General features: G+C 46.8%; 5 protein-coding genes across 7 annotated transcripts in view; 3 read left to right on the top strand and 2 right to left on the bottom strand.

Moving 5' to 3' along the window:
• Positions 1-395: 395 nt before the first annotated feature.
• LOC120641131 lies at positions 396-1,317 on the bottom strand. The gene has a single exon (XM_039917120.1). The coding sequence runs from the start codon at positions 1,190-1,192 to the stop codon at positions 617-619; it is 576 nt and encodes a 191-aa protein (XP_039773054.1). The 5' UTR covers positions 1,193-1,317; the 3' UTR covers positions 396-616.
• A 2,445-nt stretch (positions 1,318-3,762) lies between these two features.
• Positions 3,763-4,556, top strand: LOC120641128. Its single transcript, XM_039917117.1, has 2 exons — positions 3,763-4,041; positions 4,146-4,556. The coding sequence occupies exons 1-2, from the start codon at positions 3,827-3,829 to the stop codon at positions 4,351-4,353; spliced, it is 423 nt and encodes a 140-aa protein (XP_039773051.1). The 5' UTR covers positions 3,763-3,826; the 3' UTR covers positions 4,354-4,556.
• Positions 4,557-4,701: 145 nt separating this feature from the next.
• On the top strand, positions 4,702-8,589 carry LOC120641127 (scarecrow-like protein 9). Its single transcript, XM_039917116.1, has 2 exons — positions 4,702-5,523; positions 5,594-8,589. Exon 2 carries the CDS (start codon positions 6,158-6,160, stop codon positions 8,021-8,023), a length of 1,866 nt encoding a protein of 621 aa, XP_039773050.1. The 5' UTR covers positions 4,702-5,523; positions 5,594-6,157; the 3' UTR covers positions 8,024-8,589.
• A 2,539-nt stretch (positions 8,590-11,128) lies between these two features.
• Positions 11,129-15,048, bottom strand: LOC120641126 (23.2 kDa heat shock protein-like). Of its 3 annotated transcripts, none has more exons than XM_039917114.1 (3): positions 14,741-15,048; positions 14,360-14,459; positions 11,129-11,980 (listed from the first exon to the last, which is right to left on the bottom strand). In XM_039917114.1, the coding sequence occupies exon 3, from the start codon at positions 11,946-11,948 to the stop codon at positions 11,310-11,312; it is 639 nt and encodes a 212-aa protein (XP_039773048.1). In that variant the 5' UTR covers positions 11,949-11,980; positions 14,360-14,459; positions 14,741-15,048; the 3' UTR covers positions 11,129-11,309. The 3 variants fall into 3 exon arrangements, 2 of the variants coding, with proteins under 2 accessions (XP_039773048.1, XP_039773047.1); XM_039917113.1 differs by having other exon boundaries at positions 14,745-15,005; XR_005662148.1 differs by lacking the exon at positions 11,129-11,980 and adding an exon at positions 12,731-14,101 and having other exon boundaries at positions 14,745-14,962.
• An 8,059-nt stretch (positions 15,049-23,107) lies between these two features.
• The window catches only part of LOC120641123 (potassium channel KOR2), a 3,783-nt gene continuing 3,191 nt past the window's right edge, over positions 23,108-23,699 (top strand). The window contains exons 1-2 of the mRNA XM_039917110.1: positions 23,108-23,308; positions 23,606-23,699. The exon at positions 23,606-23,699 is cut by the window's right edge and continues 128 nt beyond it. Coding sequence (XP_039773044.1) covers positions 23,127-23,308; positions 23,606-23,699 — 276 coding nt within the window. The 5' untranslated portion in view covers positions 23,108-23,126. The remainder of the gene's footprint in view (positions 23,309-23,605) is intronic.

Below are 23,699 nucleotides of genomic sequence, written 5' to 3'. Positions count from 1 at the left end.
CGCCGCCGGCGTCCAGGCGCTGCCGCTGCGGTTACCGTGGGGCTCGGAGGAAGGATTTGAATTGGAGTGGCTCTTGCTCGTCGTCGCCTCGGCTCGGCTTGCTCGCCCGATTGGGGGGGAAGGCCGGAACCGTAATGGGCTAATGGGCCGCAAGGAAAGTTGGGCCTTTAACATGGTTGGGCTTTCTCCTAATTTCTAAACTGCGGCCCATTGTATAGTCTGGCCCGTTCAGCATAGCATTGCGTCACATTCTATCTCTGGCTAGTCACGGGCAGATTTGAGGGAGAAGACGACAGATCCCCCGTATTAATTCCCGCACTGGAGACGTCTCGATCTACAGAGCCGCTTGTGTTGCGTGCACCTGTGGTCAATGCTCAATACAGATGTACTAGTGGTACTGCGATCTCATGCGATTTTTCAGAAGAACTGTAGAGAAAATTTTGCTGAAACAGGAAGAACTGAAGAACATGTCGTCATGGTTGTTCATCCAGGAGCAGACAAAGATTAGTATCTTCGGCACACTACTGTTATTCTTAACCACAACAGCTCAAGATCACAGCTCAATGGCTACATTTCCGCCGAATCAGCCGGACTGGGCGGCACCGATGATCCGCCCTCATTTCTCCAGCGACCCGACGATCAGCGCGGCCACGGTGGTGAGGTTGACGGCGTCCTCGTCCACCTTCCGCAGCGGCGACGACGCCCCGCCGCCGCCGCCGGCGTTGGCGGCGCCGAACGCGTCCTCGCAGTCGGTGGCCGCCTTCGCGACGGCGGCCATGTCCGCCGCGTAGTCCCGGAGATTCCCCACGGCCAGCGCGTGGACGGCGCTGTGCACGACGTTGAGCGCCTCGATGTAGCGCGCGCAGCACGTGGCCAGCGCGCCCTGCTGGGCCGCTGTCCAGCCCCCGCGCCGCTCCAGCGTCTTGATGGTGGCCACGGCGGCCGTGTAGTTGGCCAGCGTCAGGTTGGTGGCGATCGCCGCCAGCCCGCGCGCGTCGGCGCCGTCGGCGCCGGGCGCCGCCCGGAGCGACGCCACGCAGAAGGGCGCCAGGTCCGGGTGGGCGCCGCCCGACGTGGCCCTGGCGCAGACCTGCTCCACGGTCTCGGAGGCCAGCGCCGCGCGGGAGCCAGCCAGGACGACGAGGAGGAGGAGGAGGAAGGGGACGGGGACGGAGACGAGCCTCGCCGCCATCGCTGCTAGCTTGCTGGGTCCGCGAGTGCGTGTGCTCTGGCACGTTGGTGTGGCGGTGTTGCCGCTTTTGCCGGCCTGGAAGCTTTGGATGGGTTTTATTTACTAGGTATATGGTGCGCTCCGCCGCACTCATTTGGTTTTTCATTTTTTTTATTTTTTTATTTTTCCTTTCTTTTTTCCTTTCTTTTCTATTTTTCATTTTCTCTTTTTTTCCCTTCTCCCTTATCCTCTCCGTGACTCCGTCCCTCCCCTCCGGTCTCTCCCTCCACTCCCCTCCCCGCGCGTGGATGGTGGCGCGGCTGCCCTCCCCTCCCTTCCCCTCCCGTCTCTCCCTCCACTCCCCCGTGCGCGGATGGCAGCACGACGGCGCGGGACCAGTCAAGGCGGAGACGGCAGCGCGGGCGTGGCCGAGGCGGCGGCGCGCGGACGGCCGCGCCCGCGCGGCCGAGGCAGCTGCGCGCGGACGGCGGAGCCACGCGCGCTGTGGTCGCTCCGCTTGCCTCCCAACTCCCGCCGTCCCGCTCGCCCTCTCCTCGCGACCCTCCGCCGTGCCCCACCTCGTCGCCCGGGCGCCCTCTCCTCGCGACCCTCCGCCGTGCCCCACCTCGTCGCCCGGGCGCCGCCGCCCCGCTCGCCCTCTCCTCGCGAACCGCCTCCATGCCCCGCCTCCTCGCCCGGGTGAGGCCGCCGCCGTCCCTCCGCCCCGCCCCGCCTCCTCGCCCGGGGGAGGCCGCCGCCGTCCCTCCGCCATGCCCCGCCTCCTCGCCCGGGCGGCGCCGCCGCCGCTGTCCCTCCCCCTCTCCGCAGACGGTGCGGCGATAGCGCTCTCCGCCGCACCCAGTCCGTCCTGTGGAGCTTTTTTTTTGGGGGCCCGGCGGGGCCAAGGCGCTGTAGGCCGCGGCAGGCGGGCGCAGCCAATCCAGGGTCCGCGTCGCGCGTCTCTCTCCGAGGCAGAGGCACGTGTCGCTCTCTGGGCTGCCGGTTCCTCCCAGGCGTCCCCCTCTTCAGGGCGTATATGATATAGAGTAAGTATAGCCGCGTCCGGATGCGAAAAATCTTCGCCGAGGGTTCTCTTTCATTAACTGATGCCCAAACCGGGATTTGCTGTCCGATGGAGGCATTGATGCACTGCAAAAAAAGGATTCTCTTTCATTTATGTACTGCATCGATGAGTGACCAAGGGAGTACCTGTACTGTACAGGGCATGTTTTGATTTCCATTGCTCAGCTCACTACGCCACTCGCCGGTATTCCAATTTCCATGAGAAGAAAAAAAAGAGAGAGAGAGGAGCCTTCATGCTAAGGGGCCGTTTGTATTTCTGGGACATCTTCTGAATTAAATTGTTCATTTTGTGAATTAGCCTCTATTTATACAACTAATTTTATAATTAGTCTACATTTAATACTTCTATTATTGTCTAAACATGTGATGGGACATCTTTTGAATTAAATTGTTCATTTTATGAATTAGCCTATATTTATACAACTGATTTTATAATTAGCCTACATTTAATACTTCTATTATTGTCTAAACATGCGATGCGACGGGATAAAAGTTTGAGTCACAACCTCATATTTCTTTTTAAGATTATACAATGCAACTCAGACACTTACAACGCACGCAACACTCACACTCCTATAAACACACGTACGCAAACCCTACCTCTATGAGTATTTTCGAAGACTGAGCCGGCAAATCCTTGAGATTGATGAAGTCACCATAAGCGCCTCACTGTCGACAGGAACGTCGCCTACTACTGAATGCACAAACGTTGTTAAATCCCAGAATATTCGCTCTCATAGAGAGTCGAACACAGGACCTCATGTGCTATTGAGTCTTTTGTAAATTGTAATTACTAGGCTATAGGCCCCAAAACGACCTTAAATCCTTATCTTTCGAGATTAATGGGCTGCTGCCTGCGCACATAAGCTAACAGCCCAGCCCATTTTCTGAGCTTTCGTCGGCTTTCTCATAAGCCCTCTCTGTGAGTTTTCGGCCTTTTGCCTCCCGGTCGTGGCCGGTAAAATGAGCAAACAAAGTTTTTATTGGAAGGAAAATGAGTAAAAAGTCTAGCTGCTAGTGGTGCCGGTCTGAACCCCGGGTAATGGTCCGATGGTGGACAGTATTCCAACTTGTGTTAGGGCTTGTTTAGTTCCCTTTAAAATTTTAAAAGTTTACAAGATTTTTCATCATCAAATTTTTAACGCATGCATGAAGTATTAAATGTAGCTAAACAGAATAACTAATTATATAGTTTGTCTATAATTTGCGAGATGAATCTTTTAAGTCTAGTTAACCCATGGTGGGACAATAATTATCAAATACAAACAAAAGTGCTACAATGCTTTACACCCAAAACTTTATACATCTAAACAAGGTTGTTCTTGTAGCCATTGATATGGCGCAAAGTTCAGAGTAATGGAAATCGATTCCATGTTCAAAAAAAAATCATAAATTTTACCGTGGACCCCGACAAAAAAAAATCGAACTAGCAGAAAGCTCCAACTGGAGGATAAGCAACGAGTGGGCCTCGACGAGGAGAAAACCTGGGCCACTGATCGCCGAGCCACGCGGTTCACTACTACGGCCCAAACAGCAAGAGGTGCGCAGCGCCGCAACAACTTGTTGAGAGAGATGGCGAGCCCGATGGTGGCCGCCCCGCTCCAGCTCCGCACCAGCACCGGCTGCCTCAGCTTCTCCTCCTCCCCCCCCAGCGCAGCAGCCAGGCGGCGATTCGCGGCGGTGCAGGCGTCGGCGGAGGCGATGGCCACGGAGAAGCTGGGTATCAGGGTGGAGCGCAACCCGCCCGAGTCCCGCCTCTCCGAGCTCGGCGTCCGCCAGTGGCCCAAGTAAGCTGCCGCCCTTCCCGGGCATCGCAATCTCTAATCTCCCCGCGCCGTCCCCACTGTGCCCGCGCCCCTTGCTGACGGCGGCCTGCTGGTGAATGGATCAGGTGGGGGTGCGAGAAGAGCAAGTTCCCGTGGACCTACTCGGCCAAGGAGACGTGCTACCTGCTGCAGGGGAAGGTGAAGGTGTACCCGGAGGGCCACGGGGAGGACTTCGTGGAGATCGCCGCGGGGGACCTGGTCGTCTTCCCCAAGGGCATGAGCTGCACCTGGGACGTCGCCGAGGCCGTCGACAAGCACTACAACTTCGAGTAGCCGCTTGCCGCCGCCGCCGCCCGCCAATGCCGGACTAGCCTGGTATGGAATGCAGTAGCAGTAATTTTGTGACCGCCTGGTGGGGATGTTTGAATTGCTCCTACTTTTCCATTCCTGCCTGCCTGTAGACCTTCTGTGCTCTGAACCAGTGATGCTCCAGTCCAGTGTTAAACATCATAATAAAGCTCTGGATTAGAGAACTACGGTACTTGTGTTTTGCTTTGTTCTTTCTCACTAGCTGTTTGATGAATTTGGAGGCAGCGAAATGCGCTTATTTATATCGACATACTAGAAGGCGTAGACTCCTTACAGAAAGTGGAATCTGTACGTGTGATTCATACCCTTAACCTGCTTGATAAGTAACCGGCCACTCTTCTCCAGCCCATATATACTGGAGCATGAAACACCACTTTCTAGCCCATCTATACTGGAGCATATCTTGACCGTCATGCCGTGATGGCATATGCTGCAGGTGATCCAGCCCTACTACTAACATTTTCTTAGAATGACTAGAATACACAGTGCTAGATAATATTATTATTTGCTATTTTAGTGCTGTAAATCTGACACGGTCACCAGTCACCACCACCAACCCTAAATTCGGATGTGCTTAAATGGTTAAGCTACACTTGCACTGACCTCTTGATAGTAGGTAGTTCAAAATCCATCAGTATGTTCCCACAACTATCTACTCTAATATTTATATTCACTTGTAGCCATAGCTTTTTATGTTGTTTTCCTTTTCACATTTTCGAAAAATAATTTTTAGGACAGCGACAGTATTATACTCATTTGATTCCCATATAACCAACCTAAACACTTTATCTTAGCCTGTACTGTAAACCTTATTTAAATGTTATTCAGATATCATTTTGCTTAGCTATTTCAAAAAAAAAAAAATTGACTTTGTGCGGTAGCTAGCCAGTATCTCTACTACCAAAGTGTAGTAGCATTGGGATTATAGCTACCCACTGTCCCAAGCAACATTGGAAGAATTGAACACTTCAACTCCCAGATGGCCAGATTTAGGTTGTCGGAACTAGAATACAATGCCAAGGTCTGTGTCCTCATAATAGAAAAAAAGCTAACACACATCACCATCACCAATGGTCATCTTAGCCTTCAACCTGGAAGAAGGAACCATACTGGGCCTATCTGAATTTCTCGGTGGTGAGTACCCAGGGATGACATTGATGATAAGCTCTTGCATCAATAGTCTGATCACCCTGTACTTCTCCAGGAACAGCAGGTCTTTGCCCAAATTCTCTCCTCCTTCCTTGGATGGCAACAGCAGCACAATCAACAAGGGGAACACAGAAGGTAGTGAGGATTTGTTGCAGGGTGCTAGCAGTGATCCTAGCACAGTCAACTTGGCCTTTCTCCAAGGGTGTTGGGTGCGATGGGAAAAAAGTCTTGGTGACGTGGGAAAATTCTTGAAGGGCATGGAAGAGGCTAGTGAGTTCTTGCCTTAGGGAGTAGGGACAACAGCTTCAAAAAGGACGATCACATATATTTGTTCAGTAAAGCTTCATATCAGCTTGCACACCTTATTTAAATACGTTTTGCATTGAACAACAGAATATATTCTTGCTTTCACAGCTTCGATAGGTAAAATAAAATAGGATATCTTTGTTAATTCGTGCAGTATCTAGCCAACAAATTACAACATTGGGATCATCGAACGCCTTCACTCCTAATACCCACAGGTTGTTGAAAACATCTAGCGAACCACCATACCCATTTACAATGTCTAACCTCCTCATGATGGTATATTAACCAGAAGCTCCTAAGCCCACACCACACCATGGCTGCCACCCCAGAGGAATTCTTTGCTGAGGGTCTCATGGAGCCTTCACCATCATCCCCGTCTGTCTTCCTCGACCTTACCCCGATATCTGATCCCAATACAGCCGATGAGGGCCAGCTCTCCCATGATGACCTGATGCTCCCTTACATCTCACGCATGCTCATGGAGGACGACATCGATGATAAGCTCTTGTGCCAATACTCTGATCACCCTGCACTGCTCCTGGCGCAACAGCCCTTCACTCAGATCCTCTCCTCCCCTTCCACTGGTACCAACAAGGATGACACAGCCAACAAGGACAGCATGGATCAAGGCAATGATTTGTTGCTGGCTAGTAGTGGTGATGAAAGCACTCTCAGCTTGGCCTTATCCAACAGTGAATATGTGGTGGGGGAGTTCTTGAAGGGCATGGAAGTTGCCAACAGGTTGTTGCCAAGAGACAACAGTTTTGTAAAGGACCATCAAATGAGTCAAATAGTCATCAGAAGCAAACGTAAGCATATGGAGGAGGAGGTTGGCAGGACCAGCAAGATTTTGATGATGACGGAGGTGCCAGAAGAGACTGGCATCCATGAGGTGCTTGACAATATGATGATGGCTGGACATGACACATTGGTCAGGGACATGGAGAAGTTGCGTATCGCCATGGACATTAAGGAGGAGAAGAAGAGCAGAAAGGGTTGTAACAAGGTTATGACTACGGGGGATATGGTCGACCTAAGCACTTTGTTGATCCGTTGTGCGCAGGCAGTGGACACAAACAATTATTTGGTTGCAGGTGAGTTGCTGAATCAGATCAAACAGCACGCTTCAACAACAGGGGATGCCACACAACGGTTAGCTCAATGTTTCTCCAAGGGGCTGGAGGCGCGGTTGATGGGAACGGGAAGGCAGCTTTGGAAGTCGCTCATGGCAGAGCGTCTTTCAGCTGTGGAGTTCCTCAAGGCTTACAACCTTTACATGTCAGCCTGCTACTTCAACAAGGTGGCATACATTTTTTCCGCACTGAGCATTGCGCAAGTCATGAAGGGAAAGAGCAGGTTGCACATTGTAGACTACGGTATCCATTGCGCATTCCAGTGGGTAGGTTTGGTCCGCTGGCTGGCAAATAGGGAAGGTGGACCGCCGCCAGAGATGAAGATTACTGCCATGTGCTTGGCCCAGCCTAGTTCTTTTCCAGTTCAGTGGATTGATGAGCAACGGTACCGGCTCAGCAAGTATGCTAGTGAGCTTGGTTTGACATTCGTGTTTGAAGCCATCACAACAGAGTGGGAGAAAGTTTGCATCGAGAACCTGAACTTAGATGCAGATGAGGTGGTTGTCGTGAGTGACCTCTTTAATTTCAGCACCTTAAAGGATGAGAGCATATACTTTGATAGCCCAAACCCTAGGGATACTGTCCTCAGTAATATCAAGAAAATGAGGCCAAATATTTTTATCCAGAGCATTTTGAATTGCTCACAGGGATCCTGCTTCTTGTCACGGTTCCGGGAGATGCTGTTCTATTACTCGGCACTGTTTGACATGTTGGATGTAATTGTCCCACGGGAGAGTGAATTACGATCGGTGCTGGAGCAGGACTTGTTTGGGAGTTGTGCACTGAATGGCATCGGCTGTGAGGGTGTTGACCTTGTGCAACGCCCTGAGAAGTATAAGCGGTGGCAATCTAGAAACCAACGGGCAGGCCTGAGGCAGCTGCCACTGAGACCAGTTGTCGTGAAGGTACTGAAGGACAGGGTCAAGAAGCACCACCACAAGGAGTTTTTGCTCTGTGAGGAAGGCCAGTGGCTGCTGCAAGGATGGAAGGGGCGTGCCCTCTTTGCTCACTCAACATGGGTAGTAGATGATGGATCTTCTAAATGAAGCTTTAGTTTCTTGCTACTTAGCGATACCATAAACTTCTGCATCTCCCTGAGAAGCACCTGGCTGTGTCTACCGTTTGTCGAACTGTTTAGTCGTTCAGTGCCAGTGCAGCGGACGGCTGCTGAAAAGCATTTTATGTATGTCCTAGTTATTTCCTGTAGTCAGGACTTAGTATAGACAACTATCAGCACCTTTCTCCATGTGTTTTGATCAAGCACCGAGGAGGAAGACAGATTGTTCAATTTGGCAGTACATCTTGTTCTGTTATTACTTTTTTCAGCGACCAATTGCTCAAGTACATCATGTTAGAATGTTCAATGTTGGCATTGACCTCAGAAGAAGAAAGGTATTCGGCGCTAATTCTTGCATGTTGATTCTATTGTCCGAGAAGTAGTTTCACATGTAAGTTTAAGGACAACTTCTTTTGCAGAAGTTAGTAAAATTTACTGTATGCATGTGTTGAGTTGAATCTCAGTAAGCTGAAGACCCTTTCCAAGGGTAAATTTACTAGTGCTACAGTACCATATTTTTGATGAATCCTGCAGCATTGTTGTGTCTCTGCTATTCAGTATTGATGTGCACATATTTGTTTCTTGAAAAACATTTTTCCAGGCAACATGCAGGAGCTGCATATTTCTTGCCGTGAAACTTTGTTTTCCTCCCCTCTGTTTCTGATGATCTCATCACAGATACTCCTGTTTGCAGCATGTTGCCTGTTTGCTTGCTAGAAGGTGAGTTTGGAGACTACACAGAATATCAAACAACTTGCATGGTTTGTCCGCCCGAATTACACATTTTTTATTGCAACTAACCCATGCATTCACTGGGACTTGAGAAGGACACACCGGTAGCTTGTTAGTTTGTTTTCTGAGGAAGCTTCCCCCTGTGACTCAGTCAGTTAGAACAAAGGCCGCACCACGACAGGAACTACGGCCTCATGTTGGATTCATCGAGCACATGACGGTGAAGGCAAATGTCTCTAGCAGTTCATCTCTATCTATAACGACCCTCCGCTCATCGTCACCATCACAACACAAGCAATGGCGGCCACACTCACAGCAGAGGAGTCAGAGCTCCAGCTGATGGGCCTCATGGAGCCCAACCACCCGTCTGTTGCGCTATCCCTCCGTGTAAGGATGATTTGGAGCTCATCAAACACATAAAAACAACCCACAAGCTCAAATACTTGTGCACCGTTGATTTGATGTTTGATCCAATAGTTGAGAATGCTTTCAAAGGAAGTATAAAGCACAAAAAAATCATAGCTCCTCACCAATCCCAACCCTAGTCGTCGCTTGGAGAACAACACAACTAGAGAGGAAGGAGTAGGAGGTCTGCCCAGATTTAGTGGCTCCAACCGATCTGTATCAAGCGTGCTTAGATTTGCACCAAACTTCGTGAGCTCGTTCTACACGTAAAGTGAGCTCGTTCTACACATAAAGTACTTCGATCTGGTCAAATAGTTTGAGGATTGGTTGAGCAGAGCATCAGATTTGAGAGAGACTGTCAGTACGGGTGACTACAGTTTTAGCAGAGCAGTTTTGGTAGATGATCAGTTTGGATAGTGACACGGTGTCTAATTGAGGTGAAACTTTATTAGCCGTTAGAGGACTTGTGGATCTACTTGTCTACCTAAATTTGTACAAGAGATCTGTGATGTGTGAGATATGAACCGAATATCGAAGAGGATCTCTATTTAACAATTATCATACATCTTGTTACATAGTTATAGTTGTTATTGTTGTGCCCATTTTTCGGCGTGTTTGGTTGGGGCCGGCTAATACGCGTGCGCCAGCAGCCAAAGTAGCAAACAATTTCCGACAAAGTATATATTTCCTTTTTTAGGCAACCGCAGGTGTATATGTGACGTAAGTAATATTTCCTTTTCCAACCTTTCCTCACACAGACCGCGGCCCATGCATTTCCTATTTTCCTTTCCGCGCCCAGCGTGGATCCATCGTGACCGATCATCCACTGTGCCTATCTAAATTGTATACATAATTTATATACCTAAATTTATAAATAAAAAATATGCATAAATATTATAATAAAAAGTATTTATACAACAAACATATGTAAAAATAATAATACTAAACATAATTATATAGAAAGCTTACATACATAACTTTTATAGAAACAAAATGTATAATTAACTTTTCTAAGAAAAAAGTATAACAAGTAAAATTGGAGAAAAAGTTGTGCAAATGCAACACTGAACAAAAAAAATGTTTGATATAACTTATGCAGAAAAGATAAAAAACTTGAGCGAAAAGAAAAGGTTAGAAAAATTTTGCTACTAGACAAGGATAGAAAAGTTTTGCTACTAGAAAAGTTATCTAAGTTATATTTATAAGTTATTATAAAAAAGATATTTATAAGTTTTTCAGGACAACAACTTTTCAAGAGAACTGACGTCCCCACGTGCTCGCCGGGATCACCTCCCCTAGGATTCGAAGAGAGATGAGAGAGAAGAAACCTCCCTTGGGATCCAAAGAGAGATGAGAGAGAAGAATGAAAATGGAGAAAGGAAAAGAGAGTGAACGGATAAAGATAAAGAAAAGAGAGATGACGCGCTGTGTGATAGGAATAAAAAATCGTTGATGGGCCCACCCATATGAATGCGAGCTATTGATCAGGAACGAGCGCCAGAAGGCTTGCTAGCGCTGGCGCGCGAAACTGGATTTCCGTGTTTGGAGGTTGTGTGTGTAAAAAATTTCGCAAATTTTTTTCGCATTTTAACTACGGTAGTTAATAAGATTTTTGATCGTGCGATTGAAGAATAATTAAGTATGATTATTATAAGTATGAATTAATTAAACTTATTAAATTCAACTCGCAAAGTTACACTATCTACGAAAAAAATTTATTAAAAAAAATTATTTAATACTCCATGAAGGCAAGATCGCGTAAACCAAACACGCCCTTTCATTGTGTAAGTGTGTTAGCTCTAGACACAAGTTCCAGCCTATTTTCCAATTTTAGTTAAAAAGATAAAAATCAAATTTTTGTAATAATTTTTATGGATGTAAATCAAACTTTTCCTCTCTTTTTTATCGGATCAAGGATTTTGACTCATGCCACGTGCACACAATCACAAGATCTCTATTTTTTCCCCCTCGACGAAAGGAGGATCAGAAACTTTTTATTCCCGAGTTAACTTCGCAAATTTACATGGCAGTATGACACGTGGCACACCTCCTGTATACAGATACAGGTAGACATCCGAATCATGCCGGCAACGAGCGCGCGTACAGAGCAGAGTCACCCTCCTCACTCTACTCAGTCCTCACAGCTCGACCTTCTTGGCCTGATGCTCCTCCCCGGCGCCCGCGCCGATGCTGCTCTTGGCGTCGCCGTCCCCGCCGGCGATGCCGACGACGCGCGGGCCCTTGATCTGCTCGGGCGCCAGCTTCCTGAACCGCACGGCGAGCACGCCGTTGTCGAGGCTGGCGGCGACGGAGTCGAGGTCGGCGTTCTCGGGGAGGCGGAACTGGCGCCAGAACCTGCCGTAGGAGCGCTCCTCGCGGTGCCAGTGGTCGCCCCTCTGCTCCTCCGCGCGCCGCCGCTCGCCGCTCACCCGCAGCACCCGGTTGTCCTCGACCTCGATCTTGAGGTCCTCCCTGCGCATCCCGGGCACGTCGATGACGATTTCGTGCGCGTCGGGGGTCTCGCGCCAGTCCACGCGCGCCAGGGACACCATGGCCACGTCGTCGCGGTCGAAGCCGAAGGGCACGTGCTCCAGGATCCGGAACGGGTCCGCCAGGAGGCCCAGGTCGGACAGCGGCGACACGGCCGCCGCCGCCGCCGTGGCCTCGTCGCGCCCGCGCCTGCCGTCGCCGAACCACGGGAGCAGCGCGCCGTCCGCCACCGCCGCCGCCATCACGGCGAGGCACGCGAGCGCGATTGCCGCGGCTCCCTTCGACATCGCCGTCGCCGATCCAAGGAAGTGCCTCCGCCCTTCACGCGATCGAGCAGAAGAAGATCAGCTGATCAACAACCCCGCCGGATTAAGGTCGCAAAGCTATGCGCGGATCAATGCTGCCGCTTGCTTTGTGCTATTGCTGGTGTGTCTTCGCTTGGTACGACGCGATGGCGACGGGCGGTGCGGGGGCTCATTTATATAGGGTGGTGAGGGGATCGGAGGACGCAGCGCGGTGGCGAGCGAGAAGGTTCGGCTTCGGCGAGCTCGAGAGTGTTCGAGGGTGTTGCGGAGGTTGCCGCACGGCTAAACGCCCGATGGCGGGAGAGATTTCCCGAAACATCTCAGCCAGCCACGGCCGGCCCACGGGCAGCGTTCCTTGTGGGCTGGGCCGCCTCGCACAGCTTTGGTGGGCTTCATAGTACCAATAACAAATTTCTACAGCTTTCAATTGTTTTTTTATTATCACTAGTATAGCGCCCACCTCTCTCTCTCAAAAAATATAAATATACATAATACCATCAACTTTGTGTTTGTTCACTTCATCCGTGCTGTGATTATACAAGATATTGATTGTCCGTGTTCTGACTAGGATTCCAATTGATTTGTTCGGGTTCCGATTAGAATTTCGATTGATTTGTTCAGATTTTTATTAGGATTCTGATTGATGGACCCAGAAAATATTGCTTGTTTCAAAAATATAAGTAGAAATTCTTAAAAAAATGTTTTTTTGATAAATCTGCCAATCGATTGTTGAACACACGGCAATGGATGAAAGGCAACCAAACCATGAAAATCACAACATATATAGATATCAAAAGAAGAAGAAGAAAATCACAGATACATCCGCGAATCCAAGATAACTCAGTAGCAACTTCTATAAACAGAGAACAACACTTTCATGTTACAGATACATCTGCAAATCCAAACTACACTCATGGAGTGCCGGCAGAGAAGTACAGTACACAGGATACTTATTCAGAGTTCCAGTAAGGCCCTGTTTAGTTCTAAAAAAAAATTCTACAGTACCCGTCACATCGAATCTTTATACACATGCATGAAGCATTAAATGTAGTTGAAAAAATAATTAATTACATAGTCTAACTGATTAGCATGAGACGAATCTTTTAAGCCTAGTTAGTCTATAATTGGATATTAATTATCAAATAATAACGAAAGTGCTGCAGTGTCAAAACCTAAACATTTTCGCGACCTAAACGGGGCCTAAAGTTGGTTAGAGTAGGGCCCAGTAGGCCAGTCCCCTTGTTCACTAGGAGGAAGCAGTTCCTCTGCAGTACTACAGAGAAGACTACTCATCCTGGGATGGGCTGGGTGGATCTTATGAAACATAATTTGGAGCTGCAGACGGTAATAGAATGGTCTCCGTGGAGGTGGAAAGCTTTGCTCAGCCACGCTTGAACTTGCTACACATGAGATATCTCTACATACCACACCTTACAAAGCAATGCTTATCTCTTGATTCTGTAGTACCGGCTACTCATAAGTGAGACAACAAAACAGAGGTAAAGCTACCTGATTCGAGCCTAGTAATAAACCTCTATTTTAGAACCTAAAAGAAATGAAAATAACTAAGAACGGGTGGTAGCTGTTGGAAGACTTTACTTTGTTCATTTACATTGAGATAATGAGTAACTACTTTCTATTTTAGTTTCTACGATCACCGTGGAGGGTAGCCTCCACGATGAGCAAATCCTATTTTTCCAGTAGTGCCATCTTCCTACTTTCGAGAATCCAGATTTGGTTTTGAAGATAGAGTATATGTTGTCTGTGAAAACTTGATCGATTGGAGGCATATGCTCCCAAAAGTCACTAGGGTTTGCTCTAATTCGAGCTTATCATTTTTCTATATTTTGATGATCCTAAGGAATGATTGCAAGTCCTACAGCAGTATCCATGGCTTTAACCCTTATTTCTTGTCCCGCAAAATAAAGAAACGATAAGCTCAAAATATCATTCCATGGATATCACTGCAAGACTTGCGATCATTCCTTAGGAAATTGAAAATATAGAAAAACAATGAGCTCAAAACTAGAGCAAATCCCCGGTGACTTCTGAGAGCATCGATCTGGTTTTTCATACGCAACCATACACTTCATCTTCAAAACACAATCCACATTCTTGGAAACAAGAAGAGGGTGCTGCCGGAAAAAGTAAGAATTATTCATCTTTGAGACTACCCTTAACGGTGACCACCGTAGAAACTAAAATAGAAAAAAGTACTTACTATGTATCTCAGTGTATATGAGTGAAATCACCTAGTCTTCCTATTGCAACCACTCATCCTTACTTTTCTTTTTCTTTTTCCAGGTATAAAGAAGAAGAGGTTCTATTAGCAGGCATGGATCCAGTAGCTTCTACTTTGTTATGTTGTCCCACTTATGAGCAACTAGTATTACCTGATCAAGAACAAGTCTTGCATTGTTCGGTCTTCTGTTTTCAGGTGTGGTGTGTAGAGATATCTCATGTATCAAGTTCAGGTGCAGTGCGCATCAATACCTGCAAAACAACAGCCACGTGCCAGTTTAGGAGCAATAATACAACCATAAGCTAGGCGAAGTTATTAGCATTGGTTTCATTGTGGCCTTCGGAAGTTCAACACAGTACTAGGCTGAATCTAAAATGAGGGTTGGCAGAGGCAACTGATCCTAAGTTCCTAACACAACCATCAGAACTTTCATTCAGCTACAGGAAGGGGATCGGAATTCGGGAATAATGAAAGGTGGCGCGGGAGATATGATTCCCTGGCCGGGGAGAGGGGCTCATCAGGGCTCTCTGACCTACCGGAGGAAGCTCGCCGGACGGTGGAGCCGTGGAGGCGGTTGTACGCGGCCTCGCCGACGAGGTAGACGCCGGAGGCGGCGACGGCAACGCGTCCCACCGCTGAACCCTGTGACAATTGCTCTCAATATAAGCAGCTCGCCAGCTCCTTCAGGAAAAAAAAAAAGCGATGATGGCGATGCCGAGATGGGGTGGGGTGGAGCATCTGGTTCCCCTTCCCCACCAGGCCACCATGGGTGTGCCTCCGCCGCTCGTGTCGCAGCCGGAATAAGAATAACTCCGCCGTCGCGTTCAGCATCTTCTTGCCTTCTTTATTCCCGAAGCCATTGCCATCGCTCGGCTTCGATCTCACGCCACGCGGAGCGAGTGGCCAAGAGGGCAATGGGCTGGGCTCCTGCCATTATGGGCTATAGATGGGCCTCATTGACCTCTCTAGGATTGGAAAAAGTCTGTTTTACCCCCTCCAACTATCACGAAAGTTTGGTTTTCCTCCCGCAACAACGAAACCGGGTACTTCACCTCCCTCAACTTTTCAAACCGTGCATTTTACCTCCCTCGAGTGGTTTTGAAGGCTGTTTCGTTACAGAAACCGCGGTTGCTACAGTAACCATAGTTTTGTTTTTTTAAAAAAATCCAGTTGAATATTTGAAAAATCATTGTAAATTATAGAAAAATCATAAAATAAAAAATTCAATTTTTTTGGACTCCACATTAGAAGATCTACATATTGAACATATAATATGATATATTTTAATATAAAGTTTTTGCTACGAAGGTTTTGTCTTTGTTTTTTTATTTATTTGGCTGAATCTATGAAAAATCATTGTAAATCATAATAAAATCATAAAATAGAAAATCTAATTTTGTTAGACTCCACATGAAATTGAATTTACAAAATTGAATTTTTTTAAGATTCAATTTCATGTGGAATCTAATTTTTTAAATTATTGTAAATTCAATTTCATGCGGAGTCTAACAAAATTAGATTTTCTATTTTTTGATTTTTCTATAAACTTTATATTAAAGCATATCATATTATATGTTCAATGTGTAGATCTTCTCATGTGGAGTCCAACAAAATTGAATTTTTCATTTTATGTTTTTTCTATGATTTACAATGATTTTTCAAAGATTCAACTGAATTTTTTTAAAAAAAGGGAAAAACAAAACTACGGTTACTGTAGCAGGCAGTCTTCAAAACCACTCGAGGGAGGTAAAATGCACGGTTTGAAAAGTTGAGGGAGGTGAAGTACCCGGTTTCGTAGTTGCGGGAGGAAAACCAAACTTTCGTGATAGTTGAAGGAGGTAAAACAGACTTTTTTCTCTAGGATTTGGAGCTGGACAGATTTTGCAATTTTGCTCTCATCACTCCAGAGTCCAGACTCCACTCAAATCAGAAATTGCTACAGTTTAACTGAACAATGACAGTGAGCGCCTCCTTTCAAAAACAACACCAACGAGCCCATTACACTTTTTTTTTCATTAGAAGTGGATCGATCAATGACGTCCCAACCAAGAAATTGAGCCAAATTTATGTGTGTTTGTTTCCCCTTTTATTCATGATGGCTTGTGATAAGATTTATGTAGAGGTCAAAAACAAGTATTTTTCTAGAAAAAAAATCCTTTGGAATGGCGCTGATATTCATCAACCATTTAAAAAGGTACTCAAGAATATCTCAAGAATGGGATCACAGGATCAGCTCTTCCAGGATAACTCCAGATCACAAAAAAAATTCCTGACCAATGTAGGATGATATATTATGCTTCCAAAGTGCCCTCTGAGTTTAAATAACATGCATAAGAGAAATTCAAAATAAGAAGCAGATAGCGATCATATCCCCATTTAAGAAAGGGGAGAACAAAGGTCCATAATCAGAGTACATGATTAGTGCTAATGCTTGATTGTGTGGATGACATGCATGTCTAGACTCTAGAACTTGCTTCTGATTAACGCATCTTGATATCCCGAACCATTGCAAAATGCCAGAATGGAAAAGGAGAGAGAGAATACACCAAGGCATGAGAAGGTGTGGACTGAGGTGGTCTTCCTCTCCTTTGGGAAGAAAAGTGGAAGCAATTTTCGTGGATGCTGCTTTTGCGTTTGTCCTTTTCATTTCATTTGTTGTGTGCCTCCGCTCTTTATATGTAGCTCTAATTATAGAGCTTTTGGAGTAAGTTTCTCCGTACATTATAATGCTGGAGGCGCAAATTCGTTAACTTTAGGATAGCCACTGATCGTGTTTGGATTAATAGATAATATTAATTTAAAAACTTGGACTATTTATCAAAAAGAATAAAATATGGTTGGTGGATTATAATAGCGTAGCAAATGCTTGTGTTCGCCCATTAGTTATATGAAAACTCTATGCATTTGTACCGTCAAAGTACTAGGTACACGATATTGAATTATTTTCCTTTTTTGAAGAATAGGTTAAAATGTACTCAATCTAAAGTGTATGAAAGTTGGAGGCTTAGTGCAATACATATTGCACAGCAGGTACAATGCAATTCGATGCGCAACAATTTAAACAGAGTATTCAAATCCCTCCCGCATTTAGCATGGTAATCCGTGCACCACACATTAGTTTAGTACTCAATCAAGTTTGCACTAGCCCAAGCAAAACATTAGCATTATCATGCTCGCACAAACACTCTTATAAAACCAAAGGAACAAAGCAGAAACCCCTCGAGTGAGTGTCGGAGGCACTACACAACTTCGTCCTAATCCGAACTTTACCTGCCCAAACCACAGCTTCAAAAGCTAAACCCCCTCCATCAGACATATCACCAGTTTCCCATTTGTACTCTAATCCCCATCGGCACTCATCAGTGGAACAACCTCCCATGGCCATCCATCTCCCTTGCACTGCTTTTTCGCAGTGTTCTTCCCTTTGATAGTTTAATTGTCGGGCATAATGCGGCTAGTTTAAGGCGGTGGTGATCCAAAAGGACCCCCAAATTGCACTAATTTGGTTGCAAACATTTGTCTTGGCGAGAGAGTGCACACATACTGTGCGTGATCAGAAGCTTTTGATGGATACTTCGTTTCGTTGTGCAGCAAAAAGACATTGCCGTTTGTGTCTTGTGTGAGGCTTGCTTTGCCTTGGAAGGAAATGCGAACCAGCTGGATTTAGCATTGTGTTATATGATTGTTTAAGACCACTTATGGCAATGTTTAACCATGGATGGAAGGCCTTGTAATGTTTGGTAGTACATGGTTTTGACGAAAGGTGTTGTGACTTTTTTCTATCTAGTTCTATATATATATATGTCAATTGGCACAAAAGACTAAGCTGTTAAGGAAGGTTGAAAGTCAACTATAGCGTGAGAGCTTCTGACATCAAGGGAAATATATCAAGTGCAAACCAACACCTTCGTGTAAATCGTGCAAACTTCAATCTGGGTCACCGGATCAACATCCAAAAAGCATGAGAGGATTGAGTAATTTAATTTTACACTTAAACGCTCGCTCCAATCACACTTTTGCGAACCCCCCTCCCACTCTCCCTGCGCACTCTGTCCGGTGATAAATACTTATATACTGGTAACACAGAAATCATAGAGGTAGATTTATCTTTAAAAACGTTCATGATCTTTTAAAAATTGTTAAATATTCTAATTATATTTAACAAAAGTATTAGTCAAAGGTGCAAGAATTTTTTTACTGAAGGGAGTGTAACACATCACAAACTTGAGAAGTCTTTTTAGTTAAATTCCAGTTTACCATTTAGTTACTTCTAAAATTTTAAATGCACAGCTACGCACCTTTTATCTAGAGTAGAAACAAACTAACAAATGTAAAAAAACATTCGTGGTTAGCATATGAGTTATCCTCCTCGCAAAGGAAAAAACATCCGAGTCAGCATTGTAATTTGATATTCATGTCAACGTAAAAGCCAAGGTTAGTGAAAGGACTACGCTAATCGGTTCATCGGGCTAGTGTCACAACTCACTACCACCTTTGACCTCCTCCCTGATCTTCTGTGGCCCAACAGGACTCGGCGGCACCACCGAGTACTCTGAAGCTCTGAAGACGCCACGAAGGATACGCACTAGCAGGATGCCCTGACAGTGACTGACCTACACTTTGATTCAGCTTTGACCCGTTTTTACCGGCAACTGCCCTAGATGCTGAATCTGCTCTCGAAATTCTTTCATCCGGCACAGCCCGCAGCTGATGAATTTGGTTGATTTCCAACATCTAGACGAACTTGTTGGTCTTGTTTGATCTTAGGCAGACAAATTGCCCATTGTTTTGCACTTTTGCTGGTCCGTTTGGCGGCAAACTTTGGGCATGGAAATTTGGCAAACACCTCAATCTAAAGTTGCACATGCAGGATGCACTCGTGGCTTGTTTGGAAGGCACGAATTTATCAAATCCAGTGATGTACTCGCGTTCCAAACGGAGCCTGAAATCTAAACTGACAGGATTCTTGATGCACGCGCTACTGGCTGCAGAAAGCTCCCAAAATCAGCTGATCCCTGCAGGATCTTTCACCGGCTATCCATGTGACTCGTCCTTGAATTGCAATGCAGCTAAAGTGACTTGCTGAAGGATGCACAAAGTTTGAGAAGACCATTGCAATGTTGCAGCAATCGAGCTGAAAAAACATGTAAAAAAAATTGCAATGTCCCAGCAGCAGCAACCATCAACAGTGGTTATGCAGATATAGTAGCTGCCTACAGCTGCAGCTGATGACATGCATTACGGAAGCAAACTTGAATAGAGTTCCTGCATCGCAACTTGCAATCATACATACGGCATTAATTCAGCAGCAAAAGGGCCTCCGCATCGTAGGACACTTCGGTTTGGTCAGAAACAGAACGCTCGGTTTTTAAAATGATCATCCATGTCAGCACACGCCGTTGAAACTGGAAACAAGCAGCACCAAAGCAAGCTGAAAACCGCATGGCGGGCGAAAAAGGCACCGGCCGGTTTGCTCCATTGAGCAGAAGATAAAAGGCGAGTGCGCCATGCCATGCGCTGCAGAGCCTGCAGGTTTTTTAAAAAAGGCGACGAGATGACAACATGTGCTGCAACTGGAGTCTGGAGACTGGAGTCTAGTCTCCCGGCCGGCAAGGCCATCCCCAGATGAGCCCAACAAACCTTCTGCCGAACGCCGTTGGCTAGTGGCGTCTGCCTGTGCAGCAGCGCCCAACTGCCAATTGCTCGCTCCATCTCCATGCGCAACAATTGCTGTAACAGCCCTATGTTGATTAGCTAGTTAAACATGGCATCATGTGCATCATTAAGCCTTAAACATAATTAGCTCACCCCTTAAGGAGAAAGTTAAATCTTAGGTTAATACACTGTTTTTGGCAGTGGCAGACAATCCGCCACTATACGGCGGACGGTCCGCGGTTCTGCCACGTGGCCGACCATGGTCAACTTTGAATGCATCGACTTTCCTGTCACGTCACCCACCCGCGGACAGTCCGCGCCACACTCGCGGACGGTCCGCTAGTGCATCTCCGCTGCGTGTCATGCGCGCAGAGTCTGGGCGCCACATCTCACCCCGACCCCACGTGTCAGCCACGCCCCCTCTTCCACCAGAGCACCCCGTGCTCTCTCTCCCTCATCCCATTCACTCCCCTCACCTTCTCTCTCAAGCTCCAAGCCATGGAGGAGCTCCCCCATCTTCCCCACCATTGAAGCCCCTCCACCTCGCCGGAGCACCACCGGAGGACGCCGGAGAACGACGCCGACTAGCTGCACCACCATGATCTTCATCTTCTTCCTTGGGGAGGAGCTTCCCCCAACGAGTTCTTCTTCCACTTCATCTTCTCCTTCAAGCCTCAAGCAAGGAGGATGACCCGAGCTACTCCAAGCCTTCCCCGACGACTTGAAGCCCTTGCCGGTATCCTACTCGACGCCGGTGAGTGTTTCCCCTCCCCGATCCATTCCCCATTGTCCTAGGATTGAAGCCAGGAAACTCACCTAGAGCCCAATCACCATTGATGACCTAGAGCTTCGAAACCCTAATGCATGTGAGATTTAGTTACTAAAGTGAACTCCCTAGGCTCCCAGGAACCTCTAGGATCAAACCCCACCCCAAACCGTGGCCGGAATCGCCGGCGGCGAACTCGCCGGTGAGCCTCGGCCGTGTCGCGGACAGTCCGCCCGATATGGCCGGACGGTCCGCCAGCTCCTGACCAAATCAACAGAGTCTCTGCACGATTCTTAGCCTTTCACAAATTGAGAGGCGGACGGTCCGCTTAACCCAACCGGACGGTTCGCTTAACCCAATCAGACGGTCCGCGATTTAGTCAGAGAGCATGTTTTCCACCCAGCACGGTCCGCGACTGACCGTGGACGGTCTGCCACTCGGTCCGCCGTTCAGACCGGACAGTCCGCTTAACCTAACCCGGACGGTCCGCGATTTAGTCAGAGAGCATGTTTTCACCCAACACGGTCCGCACCTGACCGGCGGACAGTCCGCCAAATGGTCCGCCGTTTATAGTCGGACGGTCCGCTTCTCCCAAGCCGGGCGGTCCGCACTTAGTTGTTCTTTACCCTTACACTTAGCTATTATTATTCCACATATGTACTATATGTCTAGCCCCTTTTATCATAGTTTTGCAATGTTAAATCATACCTTCTCATACCATTGCATACCATGTCAATCATTCATGGCATATTACTTATCATGCATCATTGCACTCGTGTAGAGACCGTGACGCCGGAGCAAGAGAAGCTTGAACCGGAGATCGTTGGAGACTATACTCCCGTCGAGACTCAAGGCAGGCCCCTAAGCATTTCTTACACCCTATTTTGGATCAATGAAGTATATGTGTCTTGTTTGCACATGAGTTATTATATATATATATATATATATATATATATATATATATATATATATATATATATATATATATATATATATATCATTGATTGCATAGAACCTATTTGATGCATTATCAACCTTGATTAGGATATCATCTTTAGATGACTATGCTTGAATAGGTGTCACGAACTATATGCTTAGCCATGCTTAGCTACGGTACAAGACGAGAGGTGGCCAGTCACCACCACTCGCGAGCTATAGGGTGTTTGATTAATTTACATGATTAGTCAAGTATGGATAAAAGTTGAGCAAATATGAAAGATGATTCGGACTTGAGCAAGTATGATAGGGCCATGTTGGGATGGAGCTCACATGGTTAGTCTTGCTTGAGTTGATTAAGGACCGATGCGTAATCGCTTTGATACTTGAGCACCTTTCCGTACAAACCACATACTATATAATGGTACGGTAAGCCAACTAACATAAGTCACACCTTGCCTTGATCGGATTCGGTGCGAGTTGTGATGGAGTGCGATCGGCGTTTCCGGTGCACTTGTCCTTCTCGACCGTTCGCTCATAGTCGGTTGTGTTTGTGCGAAAGGTTGAGGCATGAATCAACACTTATCCTTCGCCGTGGGTATGGTCGTTGGTCTTGTTCTCGTATGGGAAAAGTTGTACACCCCTGCAGGGTTTTCAATCTATTGCAATAGCCGCGCTCTCGGACATTGAGCATGCTTTTGTACTTTGACTTTAACGTAGAGTTACCGAGGAAGTTCATGGAAGATTGAGCTTATGATTTATGAACACTTTACTTATGTAATTGTTTGATGCATGCTTTAGAGATCATAGATGCTGTCTTTTGCTTATTATAACTTGATCAAAGTTAGATGTCTTTATGCAAAAGTTAAATACCGAACCCTATCCTTGCTACTAATCAAATGCATTCTCCTTGATGTCGGGATATTATATACCCATATTGGGTAAGTCCTGCGAGTGCCTTTTGTACTCACGGTGCTGCCGTTAAGTTGATGTAGGTGAGGCGCAGCCAGAGGCCGTGTTCGGTTACTTCTACCCCGCGGACGGAGGTGCGGGTGAGGAGTAGATGGCCGGTGGCTATGTGAAGGGCACTATCGGCATATAGTGTTACCTTCTTATTTGCTTTATGTATGGAGTGCTAGTAGTAGAACTTTCCGCTGCAAAAACTCTGAAGACTTGTTGTATTAAACTTTGAACCGCTTTGTAATATAACCTCGTGTGTAGGACGTGCCTATGTAATGGTGTTACTGTTGTGCTCGTGGAGTGTGTTTAAATCCTGGGCGGTGCTCATGACACATTCCAAGGACTACCGGGGTTGGTTCCCTCTAATCAAATTGATCAATGAACGATGACTCAATTAGGTGGGATCAGCTGGTTCCTCACAACCACAACTCCACAAGTGGCCACACCACATTGATGCCACGGCCATATCATATCTGTACTTATATATATGCATTGTGTGTGTGGCATGGCATTTCTGGACTTGCATGGCACTGCACAGAGGAACACGAAAGTGGGAGAGAGAGAGAGAGAGAGAGAGAGAGAGAGAGAGAGAGAGAGAGAGATGTCCGAAGAGTATGAGCTGAACGAGATAGATGCCGACACCTTGCATGGCTCGGTGGGGAGCAGGCTCTCGCTGGTTGCGAGGGAGCTCAAGTCGAGGAGGAGCAGCTGGCACGGTAGCAGCAGCGCCCTGAGGCTTCCGCAGAGCTGCTATGGCAGCTTCGTCATACACCCTAATGGAAGGTAACTAATAAGGATCTTTCTCATTCTCATCAGTTCATCAGAGTTCTGTTCAGTACTTCAGTTTGCGTCCAAGGCTGTCAGTAAACTTCACTGAAAACAACTGAACCTATACCATTTCATGCAAAAGTAAGTCTTTCCACATGACATAGAACGAGAGGGATGTTTTGTTTATAGCCAATCAGAGAACTTCTGCATGGAATGAGGTTTCCTGATTAAGACAGGAATCATGCAGAGAATAGCTGCGTACCAATGTTCTTGATTTGTTGTTGCCTGATCCATATCCATCCGTTGCCGCAGGTGGTACAGGTTATGGTCAAACTCGATGTTTCTATGGTCCATCTACTCCACATTCTTCACCCCCTTCGAGTTCGGCTTCTTCCGGGGCCTCCCG

This window comes from Panicum virgatum, chromosome 7K (genome assembly GCF_016808335.1).
Source record: "Panicum virgatum strain AP13 chromosome 7K, P.virgatum_v5, whole genome shotgun sequence".
NCBI classification, from domain to species: Eukaryota; Viridiplantae; Streptophyta; class Magnoliopsida; order Poales; family Poaceae; genus Panicum; species Panicum virgatum.
Note: the sequence above shows the minus strand (reverse complement) of the source record. Positions and strands in the feature narration are given on the sequence as shown.

Coding starts and splice junctions, on each gene's coding strand:
- LOC120641127 (XM_039917116.1), top strand. CDS start 6,158: ATGGCTGCCACCCCAGAGGAATTCTTTGCTGAGGGTCTCATGGAGCCT.
- LOC120641126 (XM_039917114.1), bottom strand. CDS start 11,948: ATGTCGAAGGGAGCCGCGGCAATCGCGCTCGCGTGCCTCGCCGTGATG.
- LOC120641128 (XM_039917117.1), top strand. CDS start 3,827: ATGGCGAGCCCGATGGTGGCCGCCCCGCTCCAGCTCCGCACCAGCACC. Junction 4,042..4,145: donor GGCGTCCGCCAGTGGCCCAA/GTAAGCTGCCGC, acceptor TGAATGGATCAG/GTGGGGGTGCGAGAAGAGCA.
- LOC120641131 (XM_039917120.1), bottom strand. CDS start 1,192: ATGGCGGCGAGGCTCGTCTCCGTCCCCGTCCCCTTCCTCCTCCTCCTC.